At 46.5% G+C, this 17,874-nt stretch overlaps 1 protein-coding gene across 4 annotated transcripts in view; it reads right to left on the bottom strand.

Moving 5' to 3' along the window:
- Nucleotides 1–17,874, bottom strand: part of CRAMP1 (cramped chromatin regulator homolog 1) — a 58,902-nt gene that overhangs the window by 21,644 nt on the left and 19,384 nt on the right. For all 4 annotated transcript variants that reach the window (XM_016136625.2, XM_036225506.1, XM_016136623.2 and 1 more), the window contains exons 5-8: nt 13,420–13,503; nt 10,151–10,199; nt 1,542–1,627; nt 960–1,083 (exon numbers count right to left, since the gene is read on the bottom strand). In XM_016136625.2, the coding sequence (XP_015992111.2) occupies nt 960–1,083; nt 1,542–1,627; nt 10,151–10,199; nt 13,420–13,503 (343 nt within the window). The remainder of the gene's footprint in view (nt 1–959; nt 1,084–1,541; nt 1,628–10,150; nt 10,200–13,419; nt 13,504–17,874) is intronic.

Genomic DNA, 17,874 nt, shown 5'->3' on the forward strand with positions numbered 1-17,874 from the left:
TTAAAAATTAACCTTTTAAATTGAGATAACTAGTGACTCACATGAAGCTGCAGGACAAAATGGAGACCCGTATACCCTTTACAATACAAGATCTCACACAGATACAGACCTTGGCACAACCCACAATCCTATTCTATTTGGGTTCAAAAAGAGGGGCTCTGGCCAGCCTTACTTAATTCTAAGAAAATAAAAACACATATAGAAGAAATGAAGCACTGACATACTACAATGTGGATGAACCTCGAAAATAATGCTCAGAGAGATCAGACAGAAAGGATCATATAGCACATGATTCTACTTATGCATAACATTCAGGACGGGCAAATCTATAGAGATGGAAGGTAGACTGGTGGTGGCCAGGGACCAATGGAGGAGGTTGGAGTGGGAGCAACTATTTAGTGGCTGTAAGGATTCCTTTTGGGGTGATAAAAATGTTCTGGAACTAGATAGTGGTAGTTATACAACACTGTGAATGTGTTCAGTGTCCTGAATTAGACACTTTAAATGGCTAATGGTTAATTCTATGTTACATGACATTTACCTTAATCTAAAAGAAAATGTGTAATTGGAAAATGGTCTGTACCCATAGTGGCGCCCCACCCGTAAATCAGACACAAATCTTTGGGAAAATGGTAAGAGAGGAATGGAAAGGGGCTTATGGGGGAAAGATGAGGGAAAGAGTCTATAGCCATCAACCTGTTAGCCATGACGTCCTTCTACATCCCGCTCTCGGCCCAAGAGACCCATGCCCAGGTTTGAAAATGCGGGATGGTATTCCCAAGCCCCCACAGTCTGAGGGCCCCAACGATAGTGCACTATATCCCCACATCCCTACGCCCATGTAACTTTGGAGCACTGAGTGAAATCTGTTCATCCAGGGGTCTCTAAGGGAACCCAAACACCGCCCTCTGGTCTCATCCCTTGCAGCTAGCTCCCCCACAAACGCCAAAGGCAGTTACCTGAGCCTGGGGTTCTGGGCCAGGCTCTGCACACGAGCCCAGGCATGGTTGTTCCTTGGCTGCAGCTCTACAGGGACTCTCAGGGGCAGGCGCACTGGCTTCTGGTCCTCTTCGTCACTCAAGCCTGCGACAAGAAGGGGCTGTGAGAGCCTGGCATATGAACCACCATGCAAAAGCCCAAGCACGCAGTTAGACAACTCAGAGTCAAGGAGGAGTTGTGGACAAACAGCCCAGGAGGCAAATCAGGGCTGGCGGAAAAGCCGTGACTTGAGGACTTGTACCTAGAGGTGTGCCCACGTGGCCGCTCAGGCACCAAGCCAGAAGCCAAAGCGTGAAGCCACAAGACACTCCTGACACCACTGATGCTCCATCTGAATGCTGCTGTGGCTCCTGAGTTGACCTTGATTTACTGAGTGGACACACTGCTGTGACAAGGAGCTCTGGACCCAGGAGCTGACCAAAGGGTTAGGCAGGCTCAAACACAGAGCCATAGGGGCAGACATTTCTAGCATGGCCTGTCCTTTGATATATAGAGTAGAATAGAACACCTCTTGACCCCGCCCCAGCACACCTTCTACATACCGTCTGGGTCACAGAGCTTCTTCAGGGCTCTGCACATGGGTGCTTTGATCCGCAGATTTCTCCCTTTGTAACGTACTGTGGTGGCCCTGGGAAAGAATTTTAAAGAAGTATTGAGGCCTCTAAATAAGCAATTACTTGCCACACAATGCAATATGGAAGAGCCAGTGTGTCCAATTCACACCGAACTCAGAGCAGGCGAGGACCTTGGCTGGGTGCCAGGTCTGGCCTCCAGGGCTCCTATCTTGCACTACTAAAGAGACGCCTGCCATTCACAGGCAACATGCCCTGCCCTCCTGCCTGGTGACTGGTGCAGCACCAGCTGCTGTCCCATCCCGTGCAAAGCCCAGGACAACGGTGCCCCCATCAGATGTCAGATGGCACTCCCTTCTCAACTCTTCCTTGGACTCCCTCAAGAGGTCTCAACCTAACTCTATGTTACCTCTCAACTTAGCTCTAGGTGGCTGCATCTCCACGTTAGGAACATCCCCTAGTCCCTCTGTAAACCACTCTGTCAGGGACCTGGGGATACTGGGCACTCATAGCCAGCAGACAAGGGATATCATGTGCTTGTGCTCCCCACAACTGACCTGCAGGCAGGCCCAGAGGCAGCCTATCACAGCTGTAGGTAAAACTCTGAACACTGCTATGGCTTTAATTTATATAATATTGGAATTAAAGAAATACTATAAATGCGTACAAAAGCCACAAAAATAGTTCCTTCTAAAATACACACTTGGAATGCTTTGGAAATACTCAACAAAGGTAGATTGTTTTAAAAAATGGCAGTCAAATTAAGTGTGGGAGAGACAACTATGAAAGACTGAGGGTGACCTGGAAGCACTCTGCAGTTCCACTGCTGTTTGCCCCTAAGCTCTTTTTTTATTTGAAAACAGAAATCACAAGTGATGCATCTTCGCCTCAGCTTCTGAGATAAAACAAGCCAGAACTCTAACGGCAGATCTCAGTTAAAGAAAAGGCCTTGGCTAGACACACCCCAGTCAGTGGCTAGTGAACAAATGCAGATTTAAGTTTTATGAAAAGTCCTTCTGTATGTTGTTTTTATCATTGTGTTTTAATCAACTTTTCAACTGACCTACTCCCAGCTATGACCCCAGGGAGCCAGCTCCCTGCATTCTGTCAGGAGTGGAGATTCGGAGAGGATGAGAGTCTGCATGAACAAGCACCACACTCCACTGAGACTATACGTTTACGTCTCAGCCACTGAACCCAGGGGAGATGCAAGGTGCTACCCTGGAGGTGTGAATGTAAATAATGTGCAGCAGGGCTGCAGGGGAGGGGGAGCAGGGAGGAGCATTTTAAAAGAATAGCAATGAAGTATTAAGTTCATTCTTAAAGAACCTCCTCTAATAAAGGGCTCTGGGGACAAGTGGACTTTCCTGCCCATCATCATTTTTTGTTCCATCTACCCCAAACAAAATAAAACAGTAACAGGCAAGACTTAAAAAGCAGGTGGCACCTGTGTTTTTGATAATCACATTTTCCGTTAAACTGCTATTTTGCGACTTCCTTTTTTTTTTTTTTAAATGAAATTGAGCTGCCCCCTTTTTATGACTAGATAATCATTCTGAGATTAAATGTTTTTCTATTTTCTCTCAAATGTAAGTTCTATGAGCAACCTGAACCTGGAGCCTGCAGGAGGTAAAGTCATGTTCCAGCTCACAGGAAGACGGCCTCTCAGGCCCAGCCTTGGTCTCGGCACATGGTCCACACTCCCCAACCTCACACCACCCCTGCAGCTGAAAGACAGGTGAGACTACTGACAGGCCGGGCGAGGGCTTCCCCAGGGCATGGGGGTTTAGGAGGTACTATCTGCAGAAGAATCACAGCTTGACCTCCGATGTAATATAAAAACACAGAGGGTTCTATCTGAACTCCTGAACTGAGTGTCACTTTGACAGAACAGGCAACGGAGTAATTCCTCTATGTACATGGAAGTCTGGCTTCCTGCTCTGAGAGAGTTATTTTCTTCTATCCAAAGTTATTTGATAAATCTAATAAGCATGCTGCTGGGTGACTAATGTAGTAAAATTTAATTTTAGAGCTTTTCTCAATTCATTTGCTCCTTTATTGAATTCCACAATTTTATAACAAAAGGAGAGTCATAGTTAATTGAAGATCTGTGAGAAGCATGGACAGAAAGTTGGTTAAATACTCAACACTTTTTGGTCTTAAATCAGGCATTGCACTGTACTTAATCCCCACTCCCGCCCCCAATCTCTTTCCCTTTTACAGGCTTTTTGTTTTGTTCTTAAACACTTATGTGTATTAGTGAAAAAAAAATAGATACATCCCTCAATGGAACAGAATTAAAATCCAGAAACAGATCTATCTGCACAGTATAATCAATAGACCTTAGATGATGCAAAAGCAGCTAATGGAGGAAAAACAATCTTTTTGGCAGGCACAACTAGACGCCCATAGGCCAAAAAATGAAACTTAGTATAAACCTCACATCCTATACAAAAATAAATCCAAAGTAGATCATGAATTTAAATGTCAAACAATAAAACTTTATAAGGAAATAGAGCATCTTTGTGACCTTAGGTTAGACAAATGGTTCTTACATACAACAGTAAAAGCATAATCTATAAAAGAAAAAGATGCCAAATTTGACTTCATCAAAGCTAAACATTCCGCCCTGTGAAAGACACTAGTAAAAAGAATGACAAGCCACAGGTTGGGAGAAAATATTTGCAAATCGCCTATCTGACAAAAGACATGTGTCTAGAACATATAAAGAACCCATTAAACTCAAAAATAAGAAAACAAGCACAAGGTTTGAACAAGGTTCACCAAAGAAGACAGATAGATGGTAAATAACTACAAGAAAGATGCTCAACATCAATGGTCATCAGGAAAATGCAAACTCAAACCACAATGAAGTACCACTTCACACCCAGTAGGATGGTTCAAAAGAACAAACAAACTGAGAGCAACCAGTATGGGGAGCAACTGGAACTCTCCCAGGAAAGCAGTCTGCCAGCTCCTCATAGTTATGCACACACTCACCATCTCCTCCCCTGGGAATATGCCCAGGAGATGGATGTTTAGTCAATTATTCTCTATAAAAAGCCCTTGTCCCTCTCTGGGGGATAGATAAACAGACTACAGAACAGCCACAATAAGGACACTACTCTGCAGGAAAAGGCATGAATAGATCTATGCAGCCTCGTGGATGAATCTTAAAGTGTATATTGTAGAGTGGAAGACACCAAACTTAGAAGGCCATATTTGGTATTATCCTGTTTAAATAACATTCTGGGAAAGGCAAAACTACAGGGGACAGAGAGCAGCTCAGTGGTTGCTAGGGCTGGGCATAGGGGAGGGGACAGCTACAGTGGGGCAGCAAGAAGAAACCTGGGTGGGGGTGATGGAACTGTTCTGTACCTTGACTGTGGTTGTGGTGGTACACTACTCTGTGTACTTGTAAAAACTCAGAACAGTAAGTGAAAGAAGGTGGTCTGAAAAGGCTACCTGCTGTGTGATTCCAACTCTATGACCTTCGGAAAAGGCAACTATGGAGACAATGCAAGATCAGAGATTGCCAGGCCTTAGGGAAGAGAGAGAGAAATCAGTGGAAGCACAGGGACTTCTAGGGCAGTGAAACTATCCTGCAAGATCCTGTAACGGTGAATATAGGACACTGCATTTGTCAAAAACCAAAGAATGTACAATACCAAGAATGAATCCTAATTAAACAACGGACATTAGTTAATAACAATGCATCCCTATCTGTTAATCAATTCTAACAAATTTATCATTTAATGCAAGATATTTATAAGAAGAACAACATATGCAGAGGAAGTGGGTATACAGGACACCTCTGTACTCACTACTCAACTTTCCTGTAAATAAAAAAACGGCTCTAAAAAAATAAAGTTAAAAAAAACTTGCAGGGGGTGGCTCCATAGTGTAGTGGTTAGCACGTCTGCTTTACATGCAGAAGGTCCTGGGTTCGAGCTCCAGTGGCGCCATGGACCATACCCCGTGTGCACCAGTCCCCCAAGTACATGCCACAAGTGTATGGGAGGAAACACCCTGCCGTCAGAGATCCAGTTCTTAAGGGGAGAGGGAAAATCCACAGGTCAGGGATAGAAGTGTGTGTGGGGGGGGGGCGGTTAAAGAGGGGGAAAAAAAGAAAAAAAAAATTTGCAGAACCATACAGCAAACAGCAAAAAGTACATGAATTAAAATACCAGATATTTACAAATGGGTGCTATACACCCTGCCTTGTCCCCACATGGAACTAGAAAAATACTTTAACCCAAAACAAGGGGGATCGCCTGCTACCCTAAGACTCTGGCAAGATTCCCAAATTCCAATGTGCCTAAAGAGAGGGTCCTGGCCTGACCTGGCTCTACTCCTCCCCTCTACCCTTCCCAGTCAGCAGGTCCCCAACACACACTTTAGCCACCCTAGCCCCTTGGTTCCTTTCTCACCTTGCACCCTCTATTCTTTTAGCCTGAGCCTCACCCACCCCTGTGCCATCCCAAATCACCTTTTTCTTGAAGACCTGAGCCTAAATGCCATCACCTCCAGGCCTTCCCTACATACTCGATGTAAGTCCCCTGCATCCTGGCAGTTTCAAGATCACGTTCATCACAGGTTATTGTGCATGTGCCATACATACACACACAGGAAAGATGATCTCTGTTCAATGAACTTCATTAGCTGTCCTGCCCCTATTCTTAACACCACTGCATATCCAACTCCCTATTCTCGATACTGGCACATTTGGGCGCTCAGATCCTTCCAGAACTTATGAATGAATGTGCCATGTGGTAGGCTTTCTGTCTCACATCTCTCTATGGCTGCAGGCAGAAATCTTCTCACTGAGCTGGTGCTGTTTCAAACCTTTCCTCAGGTGTCTCAGCACCTGAGAGATGACAATGTTAATAGGTAGGGCACCTGAGCCCAGAGCTGCCAGGTAAGCAGATGAGGACCCTAAGAGCTGGATGCACCCATGACAGGTTCCTTACAGCTGACTCACAGCACATTCCATCCCAGAGTCGGCATTGAGCTCACCTACCATTGGTTAAAATCCTGTTGATATGAATGAATGCCCCGTGGACACTGCCTGAGCAGATTTCCGCTTCCTTAGTCATCTCTATTTTATTCACTAGGTACTACATGAGGGCCACAAGAGCTACCTTGACACCAGCCTCTGTGAAAAAGAGCATCTAATTATCTTCACTTCTAGTGATAAATTCAAGCAAAATGTATACAGGTGGCTGCTGTGCTATTCTATCAACTTCTCTGATGTTCAAACTTTTTCATAAAATTTTCTGAAAGACCAAAAAAGCAGCCATCTTGCTTCTTGGGTGCAAAAGGATTTGGTGTATGATGCTCTCCTGTCACATCGGAGAAAGGAGCTGGCAGCACCTGGTACCAATTCATTTGTCTGCCCAGGTTCTGTCAGAGGGTCCCTGGGACTCACACTGAGAAAGGCCTTGGGCCTGGCCCCTGACACACACACCAGGGTGAGGACTGTGTGGGTGGATCAGTCTAGAGCTACGGGCTGGTGAGGAGCCTGACAGGCAGACACCCACGACACTAGGAGGAGCGCTGTGCTGACGAGTCACACATAGACAGGTAACATCCAGATTTTGCTGTACCTCAGGGGCGGGGGGGGAGGGGGGAGGGGGGGCATGTCAAAGCTCACAGCCAAGGGGTGAGCAGGAGCTTGTCACCCAGGGGAGGGGCAGCAGTCAAAAGGAAAGCCCTGTCCCTCAGCAGCACTCCTGAGCCCTCCATGTCGGATGCAGTCATGGGGCCCAGAGAAAGAAGCAGGAGAGAAGCATAGGGTGTCATGCCCTCTGCTGGACACTCCTTGAGCCCAGGGCCTCTCTGGGCTCTGTCAAAGCCAGCTAGCTATTGCTGGTCCTTGAGCCCTGTAGCCTCTGGGCCACACTGAGGAACAGGTAGGTTCCCCTCACCCCATAACCATCCAAAGATTCCTAAAGAGTTTTTCCACCAGGCATGACAGCATCCACTCACAACAGGGCCCAACCAAGACTTAAGCCACATGTGTTACATTTTTATTGCCAGAAATACAGATAATTGCATTTTTATAACTATAACCTCATGCGGAAAACTTAGTCATAGCAGTTTAAAACTAATAAAAAGAACATCTTTCCCCAACATGGAATTTTTCTCCTCCGATCAAAGTACATTCTTATTAAATAATCAAATGAAAAAATATATTTATGTACGCAGTAGAAAGCAGGGGTGCCCATTTGCCCATGACCCCAAGAGAACCCTAGTATAACCCCTACTGGGGCCAAGCAGCCTGATCGGCCTGGCTTCTGAAAACAAGAATGGAGACCAATCCTGCCCAGAGCCAGCTCTTCATTCTGTGACACCCCTTTGCTAGCATGACCACTGTTGTACCGTATATCCTTATAAGAACAGCTGACCTTGATCTAATTATTTCCAAAAGCGAGACTGCTAGGCCAGAGGGTGTGCACGCTTATGGGTGGGATGAGTTACAAACTCAGTCTATCCCTGCTGTTTGCAAACACAACCAACAACAATGCTAAGACTTCTCCATCCAGCTGTGAAACGTGATACCAGTTTAATTTGCCTTTCTTCTTACTCTGAGCCCTAAGCAGTAGAAGTGACACAAGGGAGGATTCTGGGAAGACTAGTGGTATAACATTTATTCCATTTCTTGATCTGGGGGGATCACTCTGTGAAAGTCACGGAGCTGTGCACTTAGGGTCTATACTTAATGTTCAGAGTTGTGCGGATTAGTTATACTTAATGATCAAAGAAACTGCATTGTGATTCTGATTGCACTACAAGTATCTGTTAATTAATTTAGGGAAAACAGATGTCTTTACAGAGCAACATCTCTCCATGCCATCAACCTGGCTTATCACTGTTGACACTGACCTTGATCTGGCTGAGGTCATGTCTGTCAGGTGTCTCCACTCTATGCTCCTCTCCCCTTCCTATACTGTCCTCTTTAGAAGTCCTGGGGAGCAAGCAGCCCACATTTAAGGGAGGGGAACTACCTACATAAAAACTTAAAGGTAGAGTATCTATATAAATTATGTGGAATTCCACATGGGCGATTTATTATCTTGTCCCCCATTTATTTATGTATTTACTTATTTATTCAACCATTGATTTTATTAGTATGGACTCATGTAAATTTATGCCTTATTTAGTAAGGATTCAAAACACATACACGATGCAGACATTCCTCCCAAATCCCTGCTTGTTCGTAACCATCCCTCCATCATCTCAACTGGGGCTTCACTGAGGCAGCTCTTTTCTGAAACTGAAAAGTCTCAGCTCAGCTCCTGGGTTTATCCGTACCTTCAGACTTACAGCTCACAACCTTGTGGCTCTCTGAGTTCCAACAGCCGCTTAAACCAACCTGGCCATTTCAAACTTATCAAGGCATGCCTTCCTCACATCCTTGATCACTTAGGAGGCATCGGGAATGCATGTCCCTCCAGACACCCAGGAGACAGTCCCACATGCTCTTACATAATGCCCTCCTTTCTGCGTTTTTGCGAAAAGTAAGACAAAGCCAAGCAAACTTACTGCCTTCCCATCAAAGCAGCCCCAAACGAACCTTGAGCACCAAGCAAAGAGCTGGTAACACCCACTTACCCACAGATTCTGGGGTAACTGAAATAAAAGGTAAAGTGAGATTTGCCCCAAAACTGCATCACAGGGGAAGTGCTATATCTCCTGTGGTAACTCTCTAGCCTACTGATGAGATAATAATGTCAGAAACTACCTCAGCCAAAAATCCTTCCCTTCTTAACAAGGTTCCTTAGGTAGGCACAATGCCACATGAATATCCTAGATTCTAGAACAAACACAGCTTCCAATTATTAAGTGCAAAGCAGGTGTAAGGGTGGAAAGGAAGACGGGATGCTAAAGCTGCAACAAACGAATGGGGTATGGGGGTGACAAAAAACCCACGAGGCTAAGGCCAGTGGCCTCTCTTCCTACTTGCCTCTGACCATACCCTACACATCTCTGAGAGGCTCCCTTTGACCAATGACACCAATTTTTAAGGCTACCTGCACTCCCTGGCAATTGGAATGAATCACTGCTCTTGCACACGGTGGTGATACGTACATCCTAGTTACTATCAGGCCTGGCTCCAAACGGGGGGCAGTTCATAGATACAAAGCCTTGAGAATCCGACATGGGCATCTGTAAGGGCAGACACTGGGCTGGAGCCAGAGCAGAAGCACACATAGCCGGTCCCACCTAGCAGGAGCTCACACCTAAAGGACAGGCTCGCAGGCCGTCCAACCCCTGGCTGATGGAGACAAGAACAGAGGTGCAAAAGTCAATGTCCTACGGATACAGCAGAGGCCAGTGAAGACTACTCTACCCCAGGGAGAGCTCAACCTACAGGGCAGCTGGACTTTGACCAGTAGGAATCTTGGGTGGTAGGTGGGTCCATCCAAGACAAAGAGTGGAAAGATCCGGGAGAGAGCACAGAAGCTCTGGTGGCATGAGTGAGAGAGACAGGCAGATATTTCCAGTTCTGTATTTCAGAGACTAATGCAAACACCCGACAGGAGCAGGTGGTATCTCACAACACAACTCATACTTACCCAACCTGAATGAGCTCATTCAACTTCGTGGCATTCTTGTCGTCCATACCTTTAAACAGAAAAAGAAACAGATGTGACCTTGAAACAGGAAAACTGGTAAAGATTTCCACATAATTATCTTCAGTATAGAACTGAAATACGAAATATCTAAGGTTGTCCAGCATAAAATCCCTCACTGAAGGTCAAAACAAGGTGTCATCTGTGCTAATGGTACTGTTCCCACCTATACATCCTCTCCGCTCATGCAGGGACCACTACCTGCATCGGCACAGACGCTCACTCCACCCAAAAACTCTTCACTTCACTCAAAAACTCTTTCCCAGACTCCTGCCTATGCTGAACCTCCACTGGTCCCTAACTGCCTAGTTCAGAGACTCCCTTTTCAGGGTAACCACTGTGCCCTGTGCACACATCTCCTGATGGACTCTTGGGTTATCAGTGGGCCCGCCTCAGTCAGCTTTGAGCCCCATGCTCCTAAGTCTGCTGAATGATGAGCCAAGACCCTGCACATTTCCTCTACCTTCTTGGTACTTAGTGCTGTCTTCAAGAAGTGTGAGAAAGCAAGTATAGTAACCAGGTAATGGGAGAATCTAAGTAGTTGGTGTTTGGGTGCTCACTGAAAATTCTTTGAATACTTCTACATACTTTGGTGAAAAAACAAAAACAATAAGCCACAAACACGCAGCCAGGCCGAAAATCAAAGACAAGGACAAAACCTTAAAACCAGCCAGAGGAAAAAATACATCCCCCTCTAGAGGAACAAGGACACAGATGGCCAGTGACCTCTCACCAGAAACAGTGCAGGCCAGAGAGAGTGGAACATCTTTAAAGTGACGAAAGAAAAGAAAACATCAAATCATAATTCTACACCCAGCAAAAATATCTTAAGAAGGAAAACTAAATAAAGACTTCAGATAAATAATAACTACAAGAATTCATGGCCAGCACAACTGCACAACAAAAAAGACTAAAGGAAGTTCTGCAGGCTGCAGGGAAATAGTACCGGAAAGAAACAGGTCTTCAGAAAAGAAGGCAAAGCCCCAGGGAGGACGAATGTACAGACTTATTCATTAAACAAGAGGTCACACACATCCCTGCCCTCAGACAGGCGTAAATCAAACAAGCACACATCAGTATAAGTGGCAGTTGTGGTTCTGCATGAAGGAGGGTTTAGAGTACTGAGAATGTGCAACACTGCAGCCCAGCTTGTCATGAAGGTTCGTGGACAAGCGAGCTGAGATTAAAGGATAAGGAGTTCACAGGGCAAGGGAAGAGAAGGGCCCGTCATCCTGTGTCTAGCAGGAAGGAAAGACAGAAGGCCGGGTGGGTGGAACCACTACAACTTCGGGGTTTGAGTCACCAGATGGGCACTGTCTAAGGAACTGCCCTTCGAAGAAAAGCCATCTGAACAAACCAGTGAGGACTGTGGAAGCTGCTGTCCCTGCTTTACCCCGTCCCGACACTGGTGCTACAGCAGATGGTGTGAGCACAGAAAATGTGTCTGAGTGCTCAGGGGGTCAGAGCGTGCTTTTCAGAAAGAGCTACCACCGAGCAGAAGTAGCTCCTGTGTATAGGGCACTCTGCGAAGGCCACGCATTGAACAAGCATGTCCTTCTCCAAAAAGATTTATGGAACAGCACAACGGTGTCCCAGCACATGGATCAGTGGGTGGGGACTCAGCAGGAGAAGCCCCATCAGGAAGTATGTGTGTATGTGTGCATGCGTGTGAACGTGTGAAGCTGATGTGCGGCTAGGCCAAAAGGGATGACCAGGCATCGCCAGGAGGACAAAGGCAGCTGAGCCGGAGGGATGCCTGGCGGGAAGATGAGCTGAAGTGCAAATGCAAAGGCCCCTTGGGTCAGGAGGCTAGGTGATACCCCAAGGGCAAAAGAAAACTACCCAAGGTCATGGATCCCAAAAGACTCACGTGGAGTCATGGATGAGCTGGGAGGCTCTGGTTGAGTAGCTCGTACATGGCAGGGATGCAGGAGGGGCCACAGCATCATCGCCAAAGGAGGTGATGCCCAATGCGCTGACATGACCAAAAGCATTTTAAGACAGAAAGAAAAACAGAGAAGGGGAAGCAGAGCAGAGATTCAAGGGAGGTGGGGTCTGAGAGCTCCTTTCAAGAGACCATTCAAAGCAGGAGCTGGGGAAGTTTACAAGGAAGACCTCAGACTGTAGGGAAGACGGGGGCAGGGAACCGGGATGCCTGTCCCATTTGGAGCCTCTTAGGCATTCTTGCCTGTTTCAGAAGGGAAGTCACCCAGCACAGGCCAGGCATGCAGAGCAATCACTGAATAGCTGTCCTCTCCACCCTTCTGCTGCTTCCATATCCCTAGCCAGCTGCCCACTCAGTTGTGACCTGTTAGGTGACTGCTAAGATGAAGGCTTTTGATCATCTCATGTGATTTAATTTAACCTTCAGGGTTGCCCTGTAGGTATGTGCTGTTCTAACCCACGTGACAGGCAGAGAAGTGACACCTAGAGAAGTAAAAATGCTGCTTCTTGTGGTCACACAGGTGACAAGGTAGGAATGTGAGGTCCTGGGCATGGGTGCCCTGGGAAGGCCAGAGCGGCATCTACATCTACAGGGAATCAGTCACAAGGAGACTATCAGAACAACGCAAAGGGAGGGGCCTGAACCCTTCAAAGTACCAGTGTCACAAAAGACAAAAAAGTGGGAGATGTTCCAGGTTAATAGACTTAAGGGACACCACAGCTACAGGCAGAACAATGTCCTCAACAGGCGTCCAACTGGCATGATGGAACGTTCTGGGAAATGTGACTATGGGCAAGATATTAGGTAAGACTGTGGTCCCTGTCTGATAAATGTGAAATGCACTGGGTGTGACATTAGGGTTGTGGGTGTGTAGAAGATCCAGGCTGAGGGATTTCGGGGTGTGCTTGGATGTCTGCAACTTACAGTCAAATGGCTGAGCAGGAAAAAAGCAAGCGTGTGGAGGGGGAGCAAGAGGGGGAGCGAGTTCACACAGAAAAGTGGCCAATGTTACCGACCAAAAAATCTAAGTGCAAGTATGTGGTGGTCACTACCATCTTCTTCACCTCCCTCCACACATGTAGTATCTGCACATTAAAAATGTTTTCGAGATGAAAGCTAGAGAAGACAGAAACGTCCCTGGGACCAAAGACTCAATAGTGTCAGGACAGCAGGCCCTGCCAGGAGGAACCGTGAGTGCCCTGTGGAAGGCCACATCACTTCCGAAGCCACCAGCAGGGCTAGGGCGGTACCACTGGCCCATACTCACAGCCCCCGATCTTCTTGCGCAGCTCGCCGTAGCAGATCAGACCATACAGCTCCTGAGACGACTTCTTCAGCCCACGAGAGAACACTGAAAGACAGGAAATAAGGCCTCAGAAGGGGAAGAACAGCCGTTCAGCGACTGGCCAGCTCATGCGCATGAGAAGAGTGCTGGCGCAATATTCGGCGCTGCCAATTTCTTGGTTTTGATCATTGCACCTCAGCACAGCAGAGTGTTAATATCAGGGGAGACTAAGCAGAGAGTCTACAGGAACATGGTGCTGTTTTGTAATTTACAAAATAAAAAGTTAAGCAAGAAAAAGGAGGGGTTAGAAAATTAGTCCAAATAGGAAGATGAGTGGCCCCCAGGAGAAAATGGGACTTCCAGCACAGGCAGCTCCCATGGAGGTAGGGCATGACCATCATTAAATTTGTTATCCACCTCTCTCCACACATGCAGTATCTGCCCGAGTTCCATGTGAGGTGGGCAGCCCTGGAACCAGAAAAGCTGACCTGTCATATCTCCACTTACGGATCTATGTGGCCTGGGGCCAGACCAGAAAGGAAGCATGGCCTGAATGCTAGAAACTCCCAATACCTACACTCCCTTGTTCCCTAGTAACAGGCCCAGTTATATTTGGGAAGCAACACATATAGGTAAGGCAGCACATGTCCCAGCCTGCCCATGCCACTAAGTTCTGGCCTTGAGAGTGAGCAGAAGTATTGTGGGTCTTCTGAAAGTCTCCTTAAAAGACTGATTTGGGCAGAAATGTGTGCCCATTTCCTCCTGAGCTGTTGCTTAGGACCATCTTGTTCATGGAAAGGTGCTAAGGATGGCAGAGCAGAAAGACAGGAGGACCTGGATCCCCGTTGCCCACCCTGCACCGCTTACTGCAGGCATCTCTGACATAAGAGAATAAATCTTTACCTGCTGAAGTCACTGCTATTTGGGGTTTTTGTATTATATGAAGCCAAACCTAATCCTGACAGAAGCACAGCCTAGGCACCTTTTAGATCATCCCACAGAGCAGCAACCAATGTCATTTGTCCTTCACTATTCTCTCAGAGACCCCTTTTCAAAGTCATAACATTTGGCTGTGTACGATTACAACAATTATTTATACACACACACACACACACACACACACACATACATATATGATCTAAAACAAGGAATCTAAACCTTGGACAAGTTCTAAGGAGCATGTGACTCTGCCAATATTCCTGAAGGTTCCCCTGAAAAAGATTCATAATCTCATCAGACTCTCACAGGGGAACATAACTCAGGATACTTTAAGATCCACTATTCAATGAATAAACAAATGTGGTCTATCCAGACAATGGTATATTATTCAGCCATAAAAAGAAACGAAGTTCTGACGCATACTACAACCCGGACGAACCTGGAAAACACCATGCTAAGTACAAGAAGCCAGACACAAAAGGTTACGTATTGTATGACTCCCTTTACATGAAATGTCCACAACAGGCAAATCCACAGAGACAGAAACTAGGGAAGGGACTAGGGAGGGGGCTGCAAAATGGCTGGACAGTGTCATGCCCTGATGCAAATGTTGGTGTGGCACAAAGACGCAGGTGGGCTTAAAGAGGTCAACTGCTGCCACCAGCTTGGAGACATTATGAGGACCAGCTAGAGAACCTTGGTGGAGACATCAGCTCAACAGAAAGAAGGCACTTTTCATGGGGTCACACCAGGACACCATTAGGAAAATAGGTTCACAATTATGAGACACCGAGAAGGTAGAAGATGGAGAGGACAGAGGGAAACACAAGCCACACTGCAGAGAACAAAGGACACATGTTGGATCTATCCCACAGAGCTGGCCATGGGACCGAAGTGGAGTGTGAGAACAGAACCTGATGGTGGCCAATTCATCCACCCTTTACCCCACAGTTGGATAAAAGGCCTAAGAGAAATGATGGGGATGAGGGGAGGGGCTTAGGAAATTGTCTAGCAGGAAAGGTTGACAAATACTTAAAAGAAACATTCCTTTAAGTCACTTCTGAAACCTACACAGGAAAAAGCCTGGGTGTGCTGGGCCCTGGGACATGCGCCTGACCTCTCAGAGCGCAGATGAAACCTTGTCTACCCTGGACTTGAGTGTCCCCCTGGTGACACTGCCCACTCTGCCTGTAGTATGGGTGTGCTAAAAGGGCGGAACATGATAGATCACAGTCCAGGAGTCATCTCATCCCTCTCTCCACACTTTATCACCAACAGATTCTGAATCGTCTCACACACCGGTGACCAAAGTTTCTCACTGGAAGGGAGCTTTGTCAGACTAGTCAAAGTGGACGAAGGACCCATTCTCACAGATTAACTTTCAAAAAGTTGCTAAAGAACGATATGTAACAAAACAAAACAAAAAAGTAAAAGACAACACAGAAAAGCCAAGCGGCTAAAACTCATTCTTGCGTGCCACCCTGGAAGGTAAGGTGTCTATGAAGACAACAATGTTAACAATAGTCTTAGACTCGGTATGATCTGAACCAGTGTTGAAATTTCAAATAATCAAGTGATCTGAGAAACACTGGCGGCTACGGCTGAGCACACGCGCACACACACACAGACTCTGTGCTGACAACATGTGGAAGAACAAAATGTACTGACTTGCCCTGATACGCCGAAGCCAGTGGAAAATCTTATGTTAATGGTCATGTGGATACTGAAAGCAAACAAATAAACAAAACAGTACTAGTGAAAGATGTGCTAAGTCAGATCTAGGAATTGTCCCCAAAACATGAGCACTGACAGTCCATTTCTGAGGGTCCCTAGAAACAGTGACAATCTCTCAAAAATGAGTATACTATTAGAAGGTCAACATGATATTCTGTTTGTGTTGTATTTTCTCCATAAAGACACCTGGCTGGACTGCAGGCCCCTCCTGCTGGAGGGACTGGAGCTAGGGTAGGAAGCCCTCCTCCACAGCAGTCCACTGGTCAAGAATAGTATACTCTGAGACACACATCCTCTGCAAGGAGGATACCCATGAGGTAACCAGTGGAAGGCTTTGAAGCAGAAAAGATACATTAAAATTACTCTAGAGAAACGAGCATTTTACTGACCAGAGAGAACTTTAGTGGGACCATTAACTCAGCAGATAAAAGGCACTTCACGTGGGTCTTACTGTGAGGTTGCTGTAAGTGGTATGCATTCAACTGACAGGCGCCCCTTCCTGCCTTTATCAAGGATAGAAGCAGATGGGAAATAGGGCAAAGAGCAGAAAGACACCCAGGCCAGCAGGCTAGACACTGATCCTCCTGGAGGACAGACAGCATTCATGACAAGACACTCACAATGAGACACAGAGCACCCATTTACACAGACTTAGTTATCTCAATCATGTGAATTTAGCTGAATAAAGTACTTCTGAAGAACGCTGCGTGAATAAAGATGTCCACACCTGCATTATTTAAAAACACCAGAAGTGGCTTGCAAGTCCAAAAGGAAAGGTGAAATTTATTCATTTACAGATGTCAAAGAATTAACATTGAATAAAAAACACATGGGGAAATTCTACGGCAACATGAAGTGATCTGAAAATATTACATTTACGGAAAATATTACATTAAGGAGACACTGGCCATGACTTGAAGCTTAGCTCCTCTGCTTATTATCTAGGCGGCTTGGACCAAGACCTCCATCACTGAGCTGGGGTTTTCTTGTCTGCAGTAACAATGACACCATCTCCAGGGAAGAGAATGTCACATGCTCGAATGACGGGCATAGAGCAGACCCCTGGTCAGGTGGCAGTGGGGACAGAGGATGATTCAGGGAAGGTTTCTGGGACCATTGACACAAGAGCTCTGTTTTGAGAGGTGAATGTGCTTAGGGAGAACAACACAGTGGAGGTGGCAGAAGTCAAGGCACAAAGGAAAGTGCAGGTAAGCTGGAGGGTGGCGACCCCATCCTGGGAGCAGTGGCGGGTCAGGATGAGCATGTCAGGAGAGGCAGGGGGAGGGGTTCAGGCAGGAACTAGCTGGGCAGACGTGGGTCTTGTGGGGATGAGCTCTTCGGAGGGTAGGTCAGGAAGGGCAGAACCAGAGCACCGGGGAAAAGTGATAATCTAGAACAGGACCATGGAGGACCGGGCGGAAAGGACTGGTCTAAAAAGCTCCAAAGTAGCCCCACCAAGCCCCTGACTGGCAGCGGGGCAATGTCCATGAAGATTCAAAGGGAAATATATTTAGTGGCAGTGTCAGCTAACAACAGCGATAGCCTGCAGCTTGGGCCCCTGGTTCCCCAGGGCTCGTCGCTGGCCAAGGGCAAGAAGAAAGGATTTCTCCAGGACAGAGTCAGCGAACTGTATGACTCCCAAGCTAAATCTTGCCCAAGGCTTCTTGTTGTAAGTTTTGCTGGAACATAGTGATACGCATTTGCTTACATTGTGTCTACAATGAATTAAGACAGCAGAGTGAAGTCATTTCAATAAAGACTATA

The sequence above is a fragment of the Rousettus aegyptiacus genome, unplaced genomic scaffold, assembly GCF_014176215.1.
Source record: "Rousettus aegyptiacus isolate mRouAeg1 unplaced genomic scaffold, mRouAeg1.p scaffold_m13_p_8, whole genome shotgun sequence".
Taxonomy (NCBI): Eukaryota; Metazoa; Chordata; class Mammalia; order Chiroptera; family Pteropodidae; genus Rousettus; species Rousettus aegyptiacus.